The following is a 23,004-nucleotide window of genomic DNA, read 5'->3' on the forward strand; positions in this document are numbered from 1 at the left end:
GTTAGGTGGGGTTGTAAATTATGATTACGCATCTAATCTTCATTTAACACCATTATGTATTTTTACTATTTTTTTTTTTAACAAAGCTACTTGATAGGCTCAAGTCTTATCCGATAGACAGATAAACAAATGTATGACATTTTTTTTTCTTTTTACCCAATACTATTAGGTATTGATGGTTTTAATAAATCGGACTCATCATAAAATTGGGTTAATATGAGAAAAATAATATTATATTTATAGAGCCCAACACCCTTGAAATAACATAGTTTGGCTATGTTAAATGACATAGTTAGGCTATGTTAAATGGATATGATAACAAGAGATAAGTTTAGGTCTAAATGACCCAACTCAAGTATAATCAAGGTGGGTCTAACTATCGAAGAAGCGAATTGAAAAGTGCCAATTCAACCACTAAGACATACCACAAGGTCGAAATGACATTGGATGGAATGCTGGATTGAAGAAGTTGATATTTGGAGACGATAAACCCCCCACCCCCACCCCCCCTCTTTTATACTACGGAGTAGTTTTCAAGTCCGAAGACTATGGTAAGCCAATAAACCAAATTGCTCAGAAATTCTCAGCCACACACGTGTCCCTACTAGTTGTCAAATTTTTTCACCAAGTCATCTTGTCACGAAACAAGCATTGGAGGCTTGGAGCTCCCGCCAACTGTAACACCCCAATTTTCAACTCTTACATTTATTACAAAATCCGTAATAAAACGCTGCGGAAGCTTACATCATATCAACAGAAAACCGGGTGCTACCGCCACACCTAGAGTGAATTCTATCACCTCTTTGACAAACTCCACTCTAAGTGCACAGGCTAAACTTACAACATTAATAACAATCCCTGTCTACATCAAAGAGTAGACCTCAACCTGTACTTCCCTTCTATTCCGAGCTCATCGGCTACAGGGGCCCACACTAATCTGCAACTGATAAGAAACACATTGAAGTGCAGTTAGCGCGACGGCTAAGTAAGGAAATCCGATGTCACTCAAAAGTAGACAAAGGTTTGAAAACATAATCATTTGGAAAATAGTATATCGTTCAGTGAATCAAAATCCACTCGTCTCGTAAGACAAAATCATTTCTTTCTCAAAGACGTTACAGAGTAACTCTTTACTCATTTTTAAAACTTCCTTAGTTTCATATAGTAAGAGTGAGGCCTACAACCTCGGGCCATGGCACTCCAGCCCTCCCGTAGGTTCCTCCCTTATCCCAACCCCGGGCCGTGGCACTCAAGCCTTCCCGTGGGCACCTCTCCTTATTCCAACATGACGACATAACGGCGAATAGACTTCGCTCTAACAATATAACGACCACTGGGCAAGGGCACTTAAAGCCACCCGTGGGTCAATCAAGGTCCTCCTCAACTTACTTTAGAAACTACGGTTTTGAAAACATGATTCTTCCTTCAATTTTTCTTACTCAAATCATTTCTTTTGGACATATTTCACCAATGAGTCCAATATTTGAAATCGGCTACCTCTTTAGCCCCTGAAGGATTTTCAAACATCATTTTCTCAAACAATAAGGTTTTGACAACCTTTATATCAAAATAGCATACGTTTTTCAACGTAAGTTTTCATAAACATTTTTGGATACACTTCATATGTCCATCTCACACTTAAAATCAACCAACATCCTTAACTATCGTCCTCAACAACTTCCACCATGATCAACACCATTAGATCATAACTTGAGGATATCGTACATCCAAACATATATAAATTCTAATAGGTAAGGTCATTGCCTAACCATAACCCAAAAATCATGAGATTATCATTTAATCTCCATCATTAATCCACGTCCTTAGCATCACCTAATCACCATTAACTCACTAACTACCTCACAATTATCATTAACACATCCATAATCATACTAAGCATAATTCAGAAAATTTCAGCTTGGCGCAGTCCGAAAGATTGAGCCGGTAAAAATAGTTCCCGAACTCTTTTTCACTTGAAATTTTTATGGTAGAACCCCAACTTATAGTACTTGATGTCCATAAAAAGTTTTGGTCATTTTGATCCACGAATAAACACAGAAAATTCCATTTTTGCCCTTGGCAGTGGGCTGTCCGGAATTCTGTCTCTCCCTGGACCAGTTTTGGGAAAAATTCCGAAAACCATACTTCCACTACTCCGATCATTATGAAATTTTATATGCGGGTTCTACACTTATAGAACTACATGTCTAAAAAAAATAGGATCAAAATACCTTACCAATATTTCCCAATAAATCTCGGAAGTTACTGCCAGAATCTACCCTGATTTCCTTTCACTATTTTCACAAGTATAAGCCTATATGGACATAAATATAACATATACATGCATATCCAAGCTATGAACATGTATAAAAAAATATTTCCAAAGCTCAAAAACACCATATTCCAACCAAAAATCAATTATCCAAATTCAAGTGACTAATTCCAACTTAAGGGAATTCCTTACCTTGTAAAGGATTTCTAACACCTTAGGAAGCAATTTTGGATCCTTTCCCCAATTTTCACCTTAAAACCTAGGTTCAAAATCAACACCATAACATCATGTATCAAGAAATTAAACATAGATTCATAACCTAGGAAGGATTACAAAGCTTTCTACCGAATAATATCGAAAACTTACCGAATAAATTGGAAGTTTAGAAGGATTTGGCTATGGAACTTTGGAAGAAAAAATGGTGGAAGATGATCACACCTCTCTCTCTCTCTTTTTGGCATTTGGGGAAGAAAAGGGAAAAAAAATTCCTTTTATATTTAATCCCAACTTATGGGATAAGCTTTAGGAAAAAAAATAATAAAATAATAAAATATCTCCACAACATATCAGTTGTGGTCCAAACAGATAAAGTTTCGGTGGAAAATAATCCAGAAAGAATAATTTTCGAAACCACAAATTTATTCCAGTCAAAAGCTCCAAAATGGGCTAGGTTCGGTACACTGCGGAAATTTCGCGGTGTACGATCAGAAATAAATTTCGACCCTTATAGCTCATCCAATTTCAACTTAACTAAGCAGGAAGTTCATACTTAGTCATAACATGCCTAATCATCAATTTTTAAGGAAATCCGAGCTGAAAATTCGTCCTCGAAAATTTTACGGTTCGTGACCGGCACGAACGATCGCAGCTTAATGACAACTATACCTCCGTATAAAAATTCCCTTGACATATCGGGAGATCATCTTATGAATGTCATAGCCTAAAGATATATTTTCCGACCCTTAGACTTATCGGAAAGACGAGGGGTTACAGTCTACCCTCCTTAAAAAGAGTTTCGTCCCCGAAACTTCCTTCTTATCATCTATGGTTTCAAAAGACTACTACTATTCCCCAAAGATTCAAACTTAAAGTTCAAACCTAGATCTCAACCTTAAGCTCTGATACCACTTTGTAACACCCCAATTTTCAACTCTTACATTTATTACAAAATCCGTAATAAAACGCTGCGGAAGCTTACATCATATCAACAGAAAACCGGGTGCTACCGCCACACCTAGAGTGAATTCTATCACCTCTTTGACAAACTCCACTCTAAGTGCACAGGCTAAACTTACAACATTAATAACAATCCCTGTCTACATCAAAGAGTAGACCTCAACCTGTACTTCCCTTCTATTCCGAGCTCATCGGCTACAGGGGCCCACACTAATCTGCAACTGATAAGAAACACATTGAAGTGCAGTTAGCGCGACGGCTAAGTAAGGAAATCCGATGTCACTCAAAAGTAGACAAAGGTTTGAAAACATAATCATTTGGAAAATAGTATATCGTTCAGTGAATCAAAATCCACTCGTCTCGTAAGACAAAATCATTTCTTTCTCAAAGACGTTACAGAGTAACTCTTTACTCATTTTTAAAACTTCCTTAGTTTCATATAGTAAGAGTGAGGCCTACAACCTCGGGCCATGGCACTCCAGCCCTCCCGTAGGTTCCTCCCTTATCCCAACCCCGGGCCGTGGCACTCAAGCCTTCCCGTGGGCACCTCTCCTTATCCCAACATGACGACATAACGGCGAATAGACTTCGCTCTAACAATATAATATAACGACCACTGGGCAAGGGCACTTAAAGCCACCCGTGGGTCAATCAAGGTCCTCCTCAACTTACTTTAGAAACTACGGTTTTGAAAACATGATTCTTCCTTCAATTTTTCTTACTCAAATCATTTCTTTTGGACATATTTCACCAATGAGTCCAATATTTGAAATCGGCTACCTCTTTAGCCCCTGAAGGATTTTCAAACATCATTTTCTCAAACAATAAGGTTTTGACAACCTTTATATCAAAATAGCATACGTTTTTCAACGTAAGTTTTCATAAACATTTTTGGATACACTTCATATGTCCATCTCACACTTAAAATCAACCAACATCCTTAACTATCGTCCTCAACAACTTCCACTATGATCAACACCATTAGATCATAACTTGAGGATATCGTACATCCAAACATATATAAATTCTAATAGGTAAGGTCATTGCCTAACCATAACCCAAAAATCATGAGATTATCATTTAATCTCCATCATTAATCCACGTCCTTAGCATCACCTAATCACCATTAACTCACTAACTACCTCACAATTATCATTAACACATCCATAATCATACTAAGCATAATTCAGAAAATTTCAGCTTGGCGCAGTCCGAAAGATTGAGCCGGTAAAAATAGTTCCCGAACTCTTTTTCACTTGAAATTTTTATGGTAGAATCCCAACTCATAGTACTTGATGTCCATAAAAAGTTTTGGTCATTTTGGTCCGCGAATAAACACAGAAAATTCCATCTTTGCCCTTGGCAGTGTGCTGTCCGGAATTTTTCTCTCTCTGGACCAGTTTTGGAGAAAAATTCGAAAACCATACTTCCACTACTCCGATCATTATGAAATTTTATATGCGGGTTCTACACTTATAGAACTACATGTCTAAAAAAAATAGGATTAAAATACCTTACCAATATTTCCCAATAAATCTCGGAAGTTACTGCCAGAATCTACCCTGATTTCCTTTCACTATTTTCACAAGTATAAGCCTATATGGACATAAATACAACATATACAAGCATATCCAAGCTATGAACATGTATACAAAAATATTCCCAAAGCTCCAAAAACACCATATTTCAACCAAAATCAATTATCCAAATTCAAGTGACTAATTCCAACATAAAGGAATTCCTTACCTTGTAAAGGATTTCTAACACCTTAGGAAGCAATTTTGGATCCTTTCCCCAATTTTCACCTTAAAACCTAGGTTCAAAATCAACACCATAACATCATGTATCAAGAAATTAAACATAGATTCATAACCTAGGAAGGATTACAAAGCTTTCTACCGAATAATATCGAAAACTTACCGAATAAATTGGAAGTTTAGAAGGATTTGGCTATGGAACTTTGGAAGAAAAAATGGTGGAAGATGATCACACCTCTCTCTCTCTCTTTTTGGCATTTGGGGAAGAAAAGGGAAAAAAAATTCCTTTTATATTTAATCCCAACTTATGGGATAAGCTTTAGGAAAAAAATAATAAAATAATAAAATATCTCCACAACATATCAGTTGTGGTCCAAACAGATAAAGTTTCGGTAGAAAATAATCCAGAAAGAATAATTTCCGACACCAAAATTTTATTCCAGTCAAAAGCTCCCAAAATGGGCTAGGTTCAGAACACTGCGAAATTTCGCGAAGTACGATCAGAAATAAATTTCGACCCTTATAGCTCATCCAATTTCAACTTAACTAAGCAGGAAGTTCATACTTAGTCATATATGCCTAATCATCCATTTCCAAAGAAATCCGAGCTGAAAATTCGTCCCCCAAAAATTTTACGGTTCGTGACCGGTACATACGATCGCAGCTTAATAACAACTATACTTACTTATAAAAATTCTTTCGAAATATCTGAAGATCATAACTTAGGAATGTCAACGCCTTAGGATAATGTTAATAAAATACGGGGTATTACACCAACTGTCAATTTGCTCCACCCCATCGTTGCACCAAACCATTGCCGACCAAGTCCATCCCGGCATCTACGGTGATTGGCAGGGTCCCGTCGTGGTCTAACCAAACCCAAGGTGGGGTGCCGACCGACAAATGGGTTAGGCCACCTCGCTCCAATTTGCGATCCCAGTAATCGGTGCTTCCTAGTCATGGTTTGTGTCAACCATCGTCGGTCATCTCAACCGATCATGCAGGGGTCCAACTGCCCTCATATTCTTTCATTTTTTCTACACTTATGCTATTTCCGTGTTACATCTCTACTATTTTCGTGTTTGCCAAGCTCGCCATTAAGCTAGTCTAGCCAACTTTTCACACTTTTGTGACTAAACGCTCTATAATTTCTACCTTGTTAGACGACTTTGTCCCATAAACTTTTCTCATTTTCTCACTTTATACCTCATTCCTTTCGTCTTTGTGTCTTAATTAGCACCTTATACTTTACTCTTACCCCACTTTACACATTGAATTCCCTGCCTCTTTGTCTTTTCACCGCAAATTTCTTCACATTTTGACCTTGAAACTCATAAACCATCCCCTTTAACACTCGAACTTCGTCTCTATGCCCACAATCACACTTTACACCCAATAAATTCATGGCCCAAAATTTCATACTCTTCACAACAACCTTGGGCCTTGACCAAACCCATTAGGTATAATGGTATACAATGGAACAATTTGACAAGGCATTAAAGTGTTTTTAACTTAGGGTTTAGGTTATAAATAACCTATCAATTCTATTTGCTGAAAAATAAATAAGAATTCAAAAATAAATAAGGCCAATTCTTTTCTCTCTTTTTTTTTTCTTTCACTAATAAATGCACTGATTGAATAGTGACAAAATTTGGACGCTTGAAGTCTTCATCTTTACTTGTTTGCAACCCTGGCAATAGACTTTGATCCTTTCTAAGGGTTGATTGTATTCAATTAGTGCCCTGTCATGATGCATGTAATTGTTTTGGTATTTCGATAGTTTAATTTTTTTACCCAGTATATAAAAGAAAATTAACAACAATAAGGTCACTTCTAATTTGATAGAGTCTAAAAATAAAAATAAAATAAATAAAAGAGTTGAGAAAAAATATACAGAAATTCTAATTTGATAGTCCAAAAACAAAAACAAAATTAAAAATAAATAAAAGAGTTGAGAAAAAAAATCTATAAATTTTTAATTTAATAGACTCCTCAAAAAATGAAAATAAACAAAAATGAAATAATTTTTTCTCAAAATGGCCCATCGACTATTGCTTAGTGTATTAGGCATAAAATAGGTGTACGGATCAAAATGCCCTCTATTTTAACGCTGATTAAATGAAATACATAACGGAAGACTGAATTGGTTGAATTTTTGAAAGTTCAAGGATCACATTTGGTGCAATTGAAAGTTGAAATGCAAAATTGAAAATGAGCAATAATAGTCGAGCTAGGGACCATTTAAAAAAAAAAAAACTCGGATTAAAATTCCCTAAAAATGTTCAATGGGATATTTCTTTAACAAAGGCATTAGAAAAATAGCCAATTACATTAATTTTGTGAAAAGAGTCACAATATTGTGATTGCACAATATGTGTTAGTATACCAAAAATCCAAAAAAATGACATATCGCCATGGCATAAATCCAAGTTCCCAATTTAATGGCAGGGCCACCACTCTCAATTATATTGTCAAACTAAAATAATGGTTGAAACATCAACTTCAATTTAATGGCAGGGCTAGGTTTTGTCTTCTCAATTTCTATTTGTTTAGATAGCAATCCAAGACTTTAGCATTACCATTAAATTGAAAAATCAAATTTTTGGAGTTGTTGAAAAAATTGACCACACTTATTTTAATTTATATTATTTTTAAACACAAAGCATTTTCTCGTTCACTTTAAAATGGTAGCGATGCAAAAAACATTAGTACTGATTAGCACCTTAAAATTTTTCTATATATATACAACTAAATTGGATCATCCAAATCAAGTTTTTAAAGGATCTAACTTTACGCGGTGACAATTTCATAATTTTTTAAAACTATCTTTATACATATGAAGGTTTATATATTTAAAAAAAAACACTACTAAAAAAAACAATATACTTATAGATTGATTTAGTATGAAACCTTTCTTATCAAAAATAAATAAATTTACATAGTACAAATGCATATGCAAATCCAAATGATTATTAAAATAAACCATGCTATAGACCCTACAATTATCCATTTATATTAACTATCCATTGACATATAATCTTTCTATTTGATACGAAAATTCCTTATTAACTTAGGATGTTGTCAGCCAATTCATTAATCACTGAAAATAAATATTTTTTAAAAAATTTTCAAAGTGACTAATAAAGAGTGGTAATTATAAAAATGATAAAGCATTTTCCTATTAAAATTTACATTTGGCGTACAATAGAAAATATGTTACAAGTAGTCACAACATGTTTTTCAAAAAAAAAAATTCAAAAATATTCTTACAACAAAATGTTACACAATGCTCATTTAATTAATTTTTTTTTCCAATTTACAAACGCACCATCCAAGATTGAAGAATTTTTGGACCCATCTCAAGTTTAATACTCCGTACTTGCTAAAGTACATGCATGCAATATAGTACATAATAATAAATTCTCTCGTAAAATTTTATATTGAGATCGAGAGACATATTATATATCTATTTGGTGATCAAAGGGAAAGAAAGAGGTGCCACAAAATTTGCCCTCTTCACGAACCTCCCTTTCATCCTAGGCCTCTTCTCAGCATTCAGTTTCCTAACCTCGTACCTTATTTTCTTCGAAAACAACCTTTTTCGCCGCTTCTCTCTATACCTCGACACTCTTGCCTCTCTCCCTTCATCCATTATAGTTGCATGACCTACGCTCATTGCTCCCATTTCTCCGTATGGATTATGAATCATCCCCCATCCGTCCTGAAAATGAATTTGTGACAAAATCGATCAATGTTTTCTTTCTAAAACAATAAATTAAAACTACAAGTTTTTCAAATAGGTGTCTTGAGAATGAGATAAAACTTGAATATGAAATTATGAAGTCTCACCCAAGAGGGGTTAGGGCAAAAATAATTAAAGTTTTCAAATAAAATTTTATTTTATAAATTTAAAAAGGTTGAAATTCAATATATTTTCTTCCTTATATTTATATGAAATAACAATTTCAGTCCATTAATATAATTGTTGATGTGAATATTATTGACTCTTTAATTTTTTATAAGGTGTGCAGTTTGTTAGTTAGTCAATATAAGGATAAAATTATAATTAGTAATTCAAAAGTAATAAATTTTTCATTAACAAGTTGATGAACCAAAATTATTATATTATGAAAAGTGGGACCAAAACCGCCACCTCGAAAAAAATTGAAGAGCCAATAATGCTATTGTCAACAATGAATGGTTGAAGTTGTTATTTTTTTTTAAATATATTATTTCATATAAATGAAAGGACAAAAATGTTATTTTCCCATTTAAAAAATCTTCTGCGAAAGATGAAATTTTCAAAAATTTTGAAAAATTGAATATAAAAAAATGGAATACTTTTGTTTTTGTGTTTGTTTATTTTTTTCTTTTTAATTTGTGATTAAACTGGTCCCCCTAGTCATTTTCTTATTTGATATTCTCTATGCCCCATTTAACTTATTTTGTTTACTATTCATTGGTCAAGTTAACTATTTCTTCTTTTCTTATTTTCATTAGTGTTTTTTAAATTATTTTTAAATTTAATTTTTTTTATGTTTAATAGTATTTTAATGTGGTTTCTAAATATATAAATTTAATATATTAATACTAAACTTAATATTATGAAAAATTGAATAAAAAATAACTTTTGTCAAGTTTCAAAAACCGAATCAGATATATGAAATGAGACGGTGGAGTACTAAATTATACGAAGTATTTTATGTTCACAATTTTGCTTTAATTAAGTGTTTACTAATTAATGCACCTTTCTCTAATTAATGTGTAGTGAATTTGACAATTTTACAAATAATTAATAGATATTAAATGCAATAATAAATATTGATGACACAAAATTAATTATCAACATAGAAAGAAAGAAATGTTACCGTGAAGTCAGGCCAGCAATCGTTGGAATCCAAATCTGGACGTTCACCGTTCGTCCATGGAGATCTTTGGTCAGCCCAAGCTGTGATAACACCTTCATAATCAAGCTTCAATAAGATTTTCTTTTTCTCAGTTTTATAATCAAAATCGTCACTTTGCTGAAGAATCGTCGCAAATTCTCCTCCTCTGTCGTCATATTCTTCGTCACACATAGCGACAGGTGAATTATCGTCACAATTATCGAACTTCATAGCGACGTTGTGATTAGCTATGGCGGCTTCTTCATCGGTTTCGAGCTTCACTTTGTTGAAATTACTAAAAAGCCCTAACCCTTCCATGTTGAAGGACTCATCATCAAGCCCTTTCCCCAGCAAGCTCTCGACGTCGGCGGCGAACTCGGCGAGCTCAATTTCCGACGGGACGATTCCGGTAGCTTTATTACCGTCGTCCTTATTGTGACGGCAGTCTAGAGATGCCGGAATATTCGTCCGGATGTCCGGAATATTCTCCGCCCCCGCCTCGTTCTGCCGGGTGGACGTGCACATCTCCGCCGCGAAGCCGTCGAAAACGGGGACGCGATAGAGGAGCTGCTCATCGCTCTCGTCGTTGTGGGAATTTTCGTCGCTATAGATCTCTGGCACGAGATCAAAGGGGTGTTTGGTAAACGACTGTTCTGGCTCTGATTTAGGTTTTGCATGCTTCCGGCCCCGCGGTGTTCGTGCCTTGCGAGTGAACCCGTGGGGCCAGGACCGGGCTAGGCTTTCCAAACTCGGAAAGTCATCGGGAGTCTTGAGGTCAGAACTCTTGAGGCGAACCCTCTCGTGCCTTCGGGCCAAGAGGTTCGCATTGTGCACCGAGGAGTCGCAAGATTGGCACAAGAAAGCATCGTCGGCCGCGCAGTACCACCGCGCCCTCCGCCTGATGCAACTGTCGCAGGCTCGGGCTGTCTTAGCTCCCACTGCGCTCGCCAACTTTCTGTCCGATGAAGAAACCATAGGAGCGAGATTTGTTTCTTGTGTACGTATGTTGGAAACAACAAAAGTAAAATTGTTTGTAAAATTTGCTCGAGGCCAAAAAGCTAGCTAGCTTATGATAGCTGAAAGGACCTTCAATTATTTAGCACTGTGGATATGCCCCACAAATATGCACTTTTGCACTGAATTTAAAAGCCAAATAGCCCACGGTTTCGATCTTTCCGTCATGTCTTTAATTCTATTTTGTAAATTTTAGAAAAAATAAATAAAATAGATTGTCTTTGTGGCTCTCCCAAATCAAAGATCAACTTTGACACTTTCTTTTTTACTTTGAAATCTTAGTGAATGAAGAAAATTGCAAGGTGTGACTCAATAGTTTACAAGTTTTCAAATCGAATCTTAATAAGGCATAGTTAGTAACTCCTTAAAAAAAATTAGCTAACCAATTTAGCTGTTTATAAATAGACGTGAGTTCAAATGAGAACAATCTCCTCCGGTAAACTTGAAAGTTTTCAATATTTATTAAATTAACCTCATTTTTATCATTTATTTTTCAGCAACCATCAACTATTGATCTATCAAATTAAAATTGATGGATCAAATCAGTCATCGCCTTTTTACTTGGCCTCTGTTCTGTTATGAACTTCCCCATATATAAATATAAATATATATATATATATATATATATATATATATATATATATATATATAGACACTTTATGATACTATTGCATAGGGTGTAGAAAAAATTTATACCTCTATATTTGAGAGCATTTAATATATGATGATTTATATTAGGAGTAATTGCCATTAAATGCATTAGATTTTTTAGTAACATTATTAATTGTGTTGTTGATGGATTGATGATATTATTAATTTAGTTTTGGGAAGAAATAGATAATGGCACGTATCCTACAAAAAATAGGGCAATGTACTTTTGGGGCCACTACAGGGCCTACCATGAAATCCTATCTCTTATTTGATTGGGTAGTTGAGATGGTTCATCCTGATTTCTTGATGCTTATTGGCAGCATTTTTCAATCAAGGGATTTCCGGTGGATCCCTCTTTTTGTTGAGGATAGGAATGAGTGAAGGGTTAATTAGGGGTAACTATCACTCCATCACCATTATTCCATCTGATCTGTATTTAATTTTATTAGCTGTTGGTGCATGTAGGGATGGTGAAAACGATGTATCTGAGAGTGTGCCCTAGATAAATTCTGTCTTGTGACTCTAACAGACAAATCACGAGGAGTTAAACTAATTTAAATTGTTCAGACCAACCTAAAAGCTTAGCCGTGAGTGTGAGTTTTCCTTGTTGCCCAAATTTTAATTCGAAATATTTCCAAAATCCAAGCACGGCTTCAAAAATTAATATACGTGTCACACTTAAAAAAAATCCTAGATTCTCTCCCTCACGAGTGTGGTAGGAAAGTTGGAGCATATTTTCTACGATAAAATAGATTACAAATGTATATATTTGAACGCTTAAATATAAACGTTCTCAGCAAAATTGAACAAAAACAGTACTTTAAAATTTAGTCAATATTTTGGTGTTTCAAATGATGGAAAACATTTTACTAAACACAAAGTATACTATACTTTTTCAATCGTTTTTAGCCAAAAAATCTATGTCTCACTACTGGGGTTCGATCATGTAACCATCTATTTAGAATGATAGCAGATGCGTCATCACGTTTTTACCTAGTGGACCCCAATAAGATCAGAACGTACAATAGAACACATCTCAATAATGAAAAATCCTATGACTTCACAACTACCATTATAGCCTCTCCAGCCTAGTGTCAATTCTGCGACCATCTATGTACATTATATTACCACATGAGTGCTCGGGATATTCGCGTGGGATTGTCGCACTTTCACTTCAAACATGACTTAAAGGTTCATAACCATGAGTTTCTGGTTCCTTCCTTTCCGTTTATGGCCCAACAGATAAAACCCAAAAAATAAAAATAAAAATTTGGATATTGTACGTCTTATTCCATAGAAAACTATATTTCTCATTGATAGGTATACTAATAATACTATATATTGCTACATTTTAGTTTACGTTTCTTTTTCATGTCTGCAGTTGTCATTGAAATTTTTTAAAATAAATTAACATTTTAAGTGGTATTTGTTAAGTTTTACTATTCGAAAGTTTTTTTTTTTAAATTTTTTATTAAGCTTTATTGTTTGCAATAAGGGTACTTTCGTTGAAGCTTTATTGCTCTCATGGTGAGCCTTACTACTCGTAATAAGGGTGGAGCAATAAAAGATTGTCTTACTGTTCCCGTTTCGTTACTACATCATTCATTTTCATTTTCTCGTTACAATTAATAATCTATTTAAATTTAAATTTCTATGCCAAGTACCTTGTGGTCTGATGGCATCACTGTTATCATTCCAAATGGAAGGTCTCATACTATGTATAGGTTAGATTATAGTACTCAAAAAAAAATTAAATTTCTATTATTCCCCCCTTTAACAAAGATAATTAATATGTTATTCATCATTCAAGTTTCTTGACCCAATATGTAATTTCTCTCTAATCATACTCTTTTAATTAAATGATTGAAATTATATGTTAGCATTCTTTATTAAAACTGAAATGATAGAAATTTAAATGAATAAATAATTATGACAAACAAATAAAAATCAAGGATATAATGATACACAAGTAAACAAAAAAAAAATTGCAATGCCACAATAATTGAGAGTAAAAGTGAAATTTGGTCTTATAAATATAAAATAAAAATAGTATTTATGAAAAAAATTTCATCAATTATACCCAACTTATATATCAATATTTAATTGATCAGCTTTTACTTTTTAAATAATTCAACCATAACAGCTCGTTTGGTTCGCTGGAAAATATTTAGAGGAAATGGAATTCAAATTCCATGGAAAACAAATTACCAGGAAAATAGATTTCATTGTTTGGTTAGTGAAAAAGAAATTACTGAGAATATGAATTCCATTGTTTGGTTGTATTTGGAATAGTAAGGAATTATGAATATAAAGACCAATATGCCCTTAACAATTAATAGTGATAATAAATTATATTATTTTGATGAGGGTAAAGTTGTCCAATTGCTCAATACTTTCTTCCCAAACTCTAAGGAAAACAAAATACCAACTCCTATCAAAGAATTTGTTTTCCTCCACTTTTGGAAACTCAAGTTCCATTGGAAAACATTTTTCATCCAACAAAACAATGGAAAAGCACATTTTAATTTCCTTCACTTCATGGAAAATCTTTTCCACCAAACACCCCCTTAATCTTATAAGATTTATATTCCTATTAAGTTCAACTTCTAATCTAAATGCTCATTTAATTTGTCGAATTGCATAAACAACAAGATAGTTCCAAATTAGTTATAAAAACTAATTAATGTTTGTTTGGTCAAAGTATAGCACGTTGAGTTTTAAGATAGTTGCATTCTCAATGTGTAAACTTAAAATTTTAATTAAATTGAAAAAGACCAATACCGTTTTATTCACACCCCATTAGTTTTAAAACTTAATATTGGCATTAGATATATGAATATAATGGTTAAAAGAACAAATAAGAGAAATTTGTATTTTTGATCCTTTAATTATACTCGTGGTACACACTTAGTCCCTAAATTATATACCTGACATTCATTAACCTTTAATTTATGCACAATGTAACAATTTTCATTTATCAAATTGCTTAAACAAGAAGATAGTTTCAAATTAGTAATAAAAACTTAATGTTTGTTTGGTCAGAGTATAGCACACTGAGTTTTAAGGTAATTGTATTCCCAATGCATAGACTTGAGATTTTAATTAAATTAGAAGAGACCAACACCGTTCCATTCACACCCCATTAGTCTTACAACTTAATGTTGGTATTAGATATATGATAGAATACCGTGGTTAAAAATAAAAATAAAAAAAAAAAAAGAAGAGAAATTTACATTTTTGGTCCTTTAATTATACTTGTAGTACAGGCTTAGTCTATGAGTTAAATACATGATAATCTTTAACTTTAAAGTTACGCGCAAAGTAGCAATTTTACTCCCCGAAAGAACTAAATTAGACACTTTATTAAGTGACATATTAGTGACAAAAATAGTTCCAGGTACTAAAATCATCATTTCACGCATAATTTAGAGGTTAAAAATAATCACACATATCATGTTCTAAGTCTTTATCACGGATATAACTGGATGACTAAAACAGCCTAACATTGCCGGCATTGCACAGTATAATAGTCAATTTGAGGAATAGATAATATCGTTTAGGGTATATGATGAAATGAAGAGTTGACAGATGTGGATAGCTCACCCCAATTTTTCTAAATCTACTTTTGTTGCACAAGAAAATCTTAGCTATTGGCACAGATTATTCTTTTACAGATTTATCTTATCAATAAAACACAGAGGTCGCTGTCTTGAAAATCACTGTTTTGTTATCATCTTCGATTTCTTATCTATTTGATAAGGGAATTTATGGATTTAGGATAAGTATTTCGGATTTTAATTATATCTTTTAAAATAATTCTTTTTTTTTTTTTTTTAGTTTATTGAAATGAAAACATCAGAAGTAGTAAAGATGCAATTTACTAGTAAGTTATACCCTGAAACCTTGTGCCATGATTTACCATGACTATGTTTTTGTGAAAACGTAAATATGCAACTTCGACTTTTACTAACAGCATGTTGGTTTGTGAAAAAAAATAGAATGAATTGAATTTAAATTTCATGGAAAAGAAATAATGTGAAATATTAATTCTATTGTTTAGTTTGTGGGGATTAAGTTGTTAAAAATAATTAGTATGAAGATTCGAATATCCCTACACAATAAAGATATGTGAGGGTAGAATATGAATTTATGTTGTATGTTTTTTCCCAAGAGGTATCAAAAATATAATACCAAAGGAGAACAAGAAATTCATTTTCTTCAAATTTGAAGAATTCATTTTTCATAGAATTAATTCTTCCATCAACCAAACAAGGTAAAATATGATTTTCCTCAAATGTGAGGAAAAAAAATAAGGATAAAGTATAAACAAACCATCCAATAAATTGAAAAACAACAATTAAGCCACCTAATTTGAATAAGCTCCAAATGAATTCACAAACCCGAAAAATGTTGTAGTAATTGACTTTTTTAGCAGGTAACTTATCAGGATGCTAACTATGATTGCCTCATAGACTTACCTTACAGAGCTCACTAGTGTACGTATTTTTCTACCTCACTAGTACATTTTTCGACCTCATTAGTGCACTTCCCAATCTTAGTAGTGCATTTCCCGACCTCAGTGAGTGTACTTTAATTTTCGAGCACACTAGTGCATTTCCCGACCTTGAGAGTCAATGCATACTTCCCAGTCTTACTATCGTTAGACCTCCCGGTCTCACTATCATTCGACCTACCGTGAAATTGTAATTTCCTCCAACCAAAAAATACAATTTTGTGTGTCAAAAAATTTCATTGGACTACCCTTGGTAGATAACTGGTCCACAATAAAAATGCACTCCCCTACTATCTAGACATGACCATTATGGTCATTATAATGAGGACCAGAAAAATTGCTCCTAAGGCAATGTTTTTGAACATGACAACACAGTCCCTCCTTTTCTATCCTTACGTTTTACTTCTTCTCTGAACTATCAGCCAACAGTAACAATAGCTGTGCTACAACATAATTTCTAACAACCTGCACATAGTGCTCTAAGGCCAAATTATGGGGTATATATTGAGGCAACGCTTGGAATACCATTTTATTCTCTCTCTTATTCTCTCTTTCTTCCACCTCACCCAACATTGTTCCAAAAACCTTGAAATAATCACTGGTATGGGTGCTCTTAAAGTGAACTGAATTTTGTTAGTATCATTTTGTGAAGAGGCCATTGACATAAATTGCATCATAAATATTAGGTAAATTTAGGAGACTTAGGAGGTGTTTGGTTGGATAGAAAATGTTTTATTTGAATTTGAGGAAAATTATATTTTCCTTTGTTTGGTAGGATGGAAAATATTTTTCATTGGAAAATATTTTCCTTAAGAACAAGTAAAACATTTTTCTTAGCCACTCCTTGGGTATTTTGTTTTTCATAGAAAATGTTTTCAATGGAAAACAAGGAGGACAATTATGCCCTCACTAACTTTCTTTAATTACCATTATTATTATTCTTATTATTGTGTAGGGGTATAATTGTCTTTATACTCATCATTCATTACAATTCCAAATCCAACCAAACAATTGAATTTATATTCCTAGTAATTTCTTTTCCACCATCCAAACAATGGAATCTATTTTCCTTGTAATTTGAATTCTGTTTCCTTCAAATATTTTTCAGCGAACCAAACGGGTTGTTAAGGTGACTTTGAAAGCCCAGAAAATGACTTTTGAAAGTCATTTTTCAGATTTTCAAGTGTTTAGATATTGAAGGAAAATAAAATCAAAGGAAAATATTCATTCTGATCAACAGAAGAAAAAAAAAACTCGATATAGTGAAAATTATCTTTATAATTTTTATTCGAAGGACATTTTTCGAATTCTTTATTTTCCATCTCCCTTCCCTCTCTTCCTTTTAAAGTTAGTTTCTATATTATTATTATCATTGCCGCCATCACCATTATCACACCACCACCATTGCCACCAATACCACCATCACTTATTATTATTATTATTATTATTATTATTATTATTATTATTATTACTATTATTATTATTATGTTCATTTTGAAGAAAATGAACCAAATATAAAAATTACAATTTCTTGACTTTCAGCCAAACAGAAGAATAATAATTTTTTTTACATTCAGTCAAACACTAAAAAATTAAAAAAAAATTTAGAAAATGAGTCATTTTCGTAAAATCATTTTTTTAAAAATATTTTCTAAGCTTCCAAACGGAGCCTTTATAATTCATAAAACGAGAGATCGTGTATGTATAATTGATGCGCAATACAGGGGTCAAAGTGAAATTATTTCCAACTATGACATACCTGTTCCAATAATTGATCTACAGTTGATTAGTTGGCCATTGACCATAAGGAAATGAAGTCTTCCTAAAAGAAAAAGGAAAAAAAATTGTAACACGGGTCGCGGATGTGCTATAGTGCTATTGTGCTAAGAGCATTCCTATCAGTAGTTATTTTGAGATTCATGTCAGAGAAATAACTTGTTCATTGCATTAAAACTGATGTGGGAAAGAGTAGCTTCATTTTTTGTTGCCCCTGCAAATGACAAATTAATGTCAGAAATAATATATTTAAAAAAGAAAGCAAAGAGCTTGGGAGATTGAGAGTGGCCGCCAGCTGGTGGCCACTCTCAATCTCTCTTTGTTTTTATTTTTTTATTATTATTTTTTTTAATTCTTGCGGTTGCGACACGGGCCCATTGTAATTTTATTTGAAAAACATTTAATTTGTTTCTTTTTTTATTGGTTTATTATTTATATTTATAAATTTATCACAAATTTTAATTATATAATATATATTTTTGAATTAAATTTTGAATGATTTAATTACAATTAAAATTAAAATGATTAAAATAAGTAGTGCAACAATATAAATTAATTTAAATGTTAATAATTATCATTTTAATTAAATTTAAGTAGGTTTATTTTAATTAATTTTTATAATTATAAATTTATAATTCAAATAATTAAAATATAGAATAGAAAATCGTGGGCCCATAAAAAACTGTGGAAAGACTTCAAATTGATGTGGAGAAGAGTTTTTATGATTGAGTGAGATAGTGGATGATGAGGTGGAAGGTGGGGCCCACAAAAAACTAGAGAAAAAACTCCAACTGATAAGGATGCTCTAATGATTCACAGCTGTCAACCACACAGAGGACATTAAAGTGAACTGAATTTCCACAGGCGGACAGGCCACTGCTCCATCAGTCGTTATATTGTGGACCATGAGTAATGATTGATACTGTAGTTGTGTTGAACTGATACTGCAGTTGTTTTGAAAGGATACTACTTGTGTTGAAAGGGAACTGTAGTTGCGCGGAACAGAGGTCATGTCATCCATCTGGAACTGTAGTTGTGTTGAACGGATACTCCAGTTGTGTTGAAAAGATATTGTAGTTGTGTTGAACGGATACTGCAGTTGTGTTGAGCGGATGAATGGTCTTTGTTCCATGCAACTGCAGTGTCCTTTCAAAACAACTGCAGTATCTTTTCAACACAACTGTAGTATCCGTTCAACACAACTGCAGTATCAGCTATGATCATGGTCCACAATATAATTTGCGGGCCGCTACTCCATCATCCAATAGTTATCCACCTCACAATTATGGCAATCAATAATTGAAATTTTCTCCAATTTTTTGTGAACCCTTTTTTTTTTTTTTTTGAAAAGTTTTTTTGTGAACTTCAATATCCAATTTGCAATCTATTATCTTACTCCATCTCAAAAACACTCCTTTGAACTTCCCTGAAAGCACATTTTGAAAACATGCCCGTTGGACGCATGTGCATGCTTTAGCCCATGTTTTACTTTCTCTCTCTCTCTTTTTTTTTTTTCAAAAAAAAAAAAAAAAAAATTTATTCAAAAAATCTACTCCTAAACTGTAAAAAAAAAAAAAAAGTTTTTGTGGCAACAAAAAAAAACCTCAAAAAACATTGTTGAGCTTGCTTTTATATATATGCCAACTTTGAGCTTCTTCATACATGTCGGATTGGTAATAAATATTACATTTTTAATTTAAAAATATCATATTTTTATTCAAAAGTATCACACTTTCTTTCATATTAACAATTAAATTGTTCATGATTAGTATTATATTTTTCATCTAGACCTAACACATTTCATGGATAAGGTTTCTTCGAGATTTCCATGAGATCAATCTCACAAGAGAGTAAACCATTACATTTTTTACTTGACTTAGTTTTTTAAATATCTATTTTCTTACTCCATTTTTTCTGGTATCTTTTTTCTGATATGATATCAAATAAAATAAATAAAATCATAATATAAGATAATCTACAATCAATTCAATTAATTTAGATATTGAAAGAAAAAAATCTCATATCCAATACTTCCATTTACTCCCCAAAGACATTTACATTGAACTAAAGTACAATAAAACACATAGTCAAATTCAATTACAATACAACTGCCTCATTATGAATACAAAGTGCATATATACATACAATGACATTTACACATGCTACATTCCTGACAATTATATTAAGAAACTGCACTAAGCTATCACACCATTATTTACAAATTTGTGAGGAATGTGAGATATTTTTGTGTAGTTTTCACCATTTTGATCTAAACTAAGCATCAATTCATCAGCCAAACCAATAAATACAACTGACTTAAGTTTAGACAAATGATGAATACCAAGAGGTACCTGTTCAAACAATTTGCAATCAGCAATATGGAGCTTTTCAAGAAGGGGCATTGCAGCTTCCTCCACCTCTACTGATTTCAGCACTGTGAAGCTTCGAATACGCAAAAACTTGAGCTTTGGGAACTTCTCGGCCTTGAAACACAACCCTTCCCCATTATAAGACTCATAAAGATCAAGATGTGCTAACATGGGCAAATCTTGGAGAAGCCCCAATGGATCTTCAGGAAGACTACTTCGACACAAGCATAGTTTAGTAAGCCTTACAAGTGAAGAAAACCATTGAGGGATCCTCTCAAGACGTCCATCCAATTTTAAGGTATGAAGACAAAGGGGAACTGTGGATAAAGAATGTTGGATACCAAGGATCTCATTTATCCTGGCTTTAAGACTTAAAGAGCAAAGATTTATCAATTTTTCCAGTGATGAACATAATTCTTTGCCATCTTCTTGTCTCAACATTCCAACTCCAAACTTGCGTAGTCGTGTTAGTTTCCCTATCTCAGACACCACTTTGATGCCATCAGTTTCGTTTGCTCGTATATAACACAACTTCTGTAAAGACAACAATTTCCCGATGTTAAAAGGAGCACTAAAACCACCTGTCCAATGATAGCCCACAATGAGATGCCAGAGTTTATGAAGTTTTATGGTCTCAACAGGCAACTCCATCACATTAGTGTACTTTAGATCAAGTATCTCTAAGTTTTGAAGAGATCCAATGGATTTAGGAATGTTTCTCAACCCTGTGGACCTCAAACTCAAATACTTCAAATTAATCAAGTTGAAAACTCCCTTTGGAATTTCTTTCAGTTTAACACCTTCCAAATCTAACACCCCCAGAGGGATGTAATCGGAAGTCAACAGCTCTGGTAATGAAGAAACCACCTCATGTGTAAAGATCAGTAAAGAACGAAGATGCCTTTTTGATAAACTCTCCCTTAGAATGTTCTCATCAAATCTGTCGAGTGCTAGGTGTCGAATCCTGCTGGACAATTTTCTGTGTTGTCCAGTGGCAATGATTGCACTGTTTAGCACTAATTCTGACTTGGAAAGAATTATTTCTCGTAAAATGGTGTGTAATCGAATGCTCTTAATCCTTCCCACAGAAGTCTTCTGTTCCATTTGGATTATTAAGTTTCGATGAAGTAGTTCATTGAGATAGCCCTCAGCAACTTCTTCTTTTATTGGTTGTAGATTATTCTCCCTAACAAATCCTTCTCCAATCCATAATCGAATCACTTTTGCTTTCTCAATGATTTCATCCTCTCGAAAGACACTCAAATACAAGAAACAGGACTTGAGATAGTATGGTAAATCATAATAACTGAGGGAAAGTGTATTCTTCGTATAGACAATTTTTTCAAATAGGGAGTCCTGGAATCTTTTCCATGTTTGGATGCTCTGTTCCATTGTAGACAAAACCCCTGCAATTTCCACAATCGCTAAGGGTAGACCCACGCAACTCATTAAGATGTCTTCTGAAATGCGCACCAAGTGTTGAGGACATGAACCACGTCTGAAAGTCTTTTTGCAAAACAAAGTCCATGAATCTTCACGAGACAATGACTTTAAAGAGTAGACAACACCATTGGTGTCATCGCTTGTGAGGGCACCAATTCTGCTATTTCTGGTTGTGATAACTATACGGCTACCAAAACTCTGTGTAGGAAAAGAATCCTTGATATCCGTCCAAACATCAAGGCTCCAAATGTCATCAAGAACAATGATGTATCTATGGCCATAAAGAATGTTCTTAATGAATTCTTTTAGTTGAGAAGAGTTCATGGCTTCAAAATCTTGAATGGGATCTTGCTTAGTTTGCTTCACTAGTTGCCTAATTGCACTTTTTAGCAACTCCTCAATCCTAAATGTTTGAGAAACTACAACCCACACACGATACTGAAAATGAGCGTTCACTTTAAGATCAAAATAAACCGTATTAACCAAAGTAGTCTTTCCCAATCCCCCCATGCCCACCACAGAATGGACCCTTAAATCATCATCGACAGCAAGTAAGAGGTTAACAAGAAAATGCTTGGGATCTTCAATACCTACCAAATCCCACCCTTGTAGAGAAACGGCACCCCATTGGTAATCATACCGCCGTTTATTGTAGTTGTGGTCAGTGGAATCAGAGCTTATCATCAACCTTAGCACTTCCTGAGAGATGAAGTCGAATCTGGCCTTGATCCTTCGCAGTTCAAGAGCAAGCCTTTGCCAAGCTCTCAAGTTCTTGACGGGAGTGTATCTGTTCTGGATCTTAATGTAGAATTCTCCACTGGTCCGGTGAGCTCCAAAGCGGAAAAAGAACTCGTCAAGAGCATCTTCGGTGTTATAAACCACCTCCAGGACTAACTTCAGCCAAGCTTGAACTCGAGGATCAATTTCTTCCTTCTCGTCGGCAACTCTCAAAGCCCTTGCCATTAGACCATCCAAATGATCCTTGATGACTATCGCATCTTCTAGAATCCCTCCCAAGACTGAGTGCTTTTCACTAATCAACTTTGATAGTTTGTCCAATACAGACATTACAGCAACTTCCGCCATTACTACAGAAACTTAGATCACTTGTTACCGTCGCCGGCGAAGAATTGGCGGTGTTGTTTAC

At 33.7% G+C, this 23,004-nt stretch overlaps 2 protein-coding genes across 2 annotated transcripts; both read right to left on the reverse strand.

Moving 5' to 3' along the window:
• Nucleotides 1–8,419: 8,419 nt before the first annotated feature.
• LOC116003495 (zinc finger protein CONSTANS-LIKE 16-like) lies at nucleotides 8,420–11,206 on the reverse strand. The gene is made up of 2 exons (XM_031243382.1): nucleotides 10,074–11,206; nucleotides 8,420–8,926 (listed from the first exon to the last, which is right to left on the reverse strand). Exons 1-2 carry the CDS (start codon nucleotides 11,064–11,066, stop codon nucleotides 8,672–8,674), a joined length of 1,248 nt encoding a protein of 415 aa, XP_031099242.1. The 5' UTR covers nucleotides 11,067–11,206; the 3' UTR covers nucleotides 8,420–8,671.
• Nucleotides 11,207–20,137: 8,931 nt separating this feature from the next.
• LOC116004340 (disease resistance protein RPM1-like) lies at nucleotides 20,138–23,004 on the reverse strand. Its single transcript, XM_031244335.1, has one exon. It carries the CDS (start codon nucleotides 22,941–22,943, stop codon nucleotides 20,241–20,243), a length of 2,703 nt encoding a protein of 900 aa, XP_031100195.1. The 5' UTR covers nucleotides 22,944–23,004; the 3' UTR covers nucleotides 20,138–20,240.

The sequence above is a fragment of the Ipomoea triloba genome, chromosome 14 (assembly GCF_003576645.1).
Source record: "Ipomoea triloba cultivar NCNSP0323 chromosome 14, ASM357664v1".
NCBI lineage: Eukaryota > Viridiplantae > Streptophyta > Magnoliopsida > Solanales > Convolvulaceae > Ipomoea > Ipomoea triloba.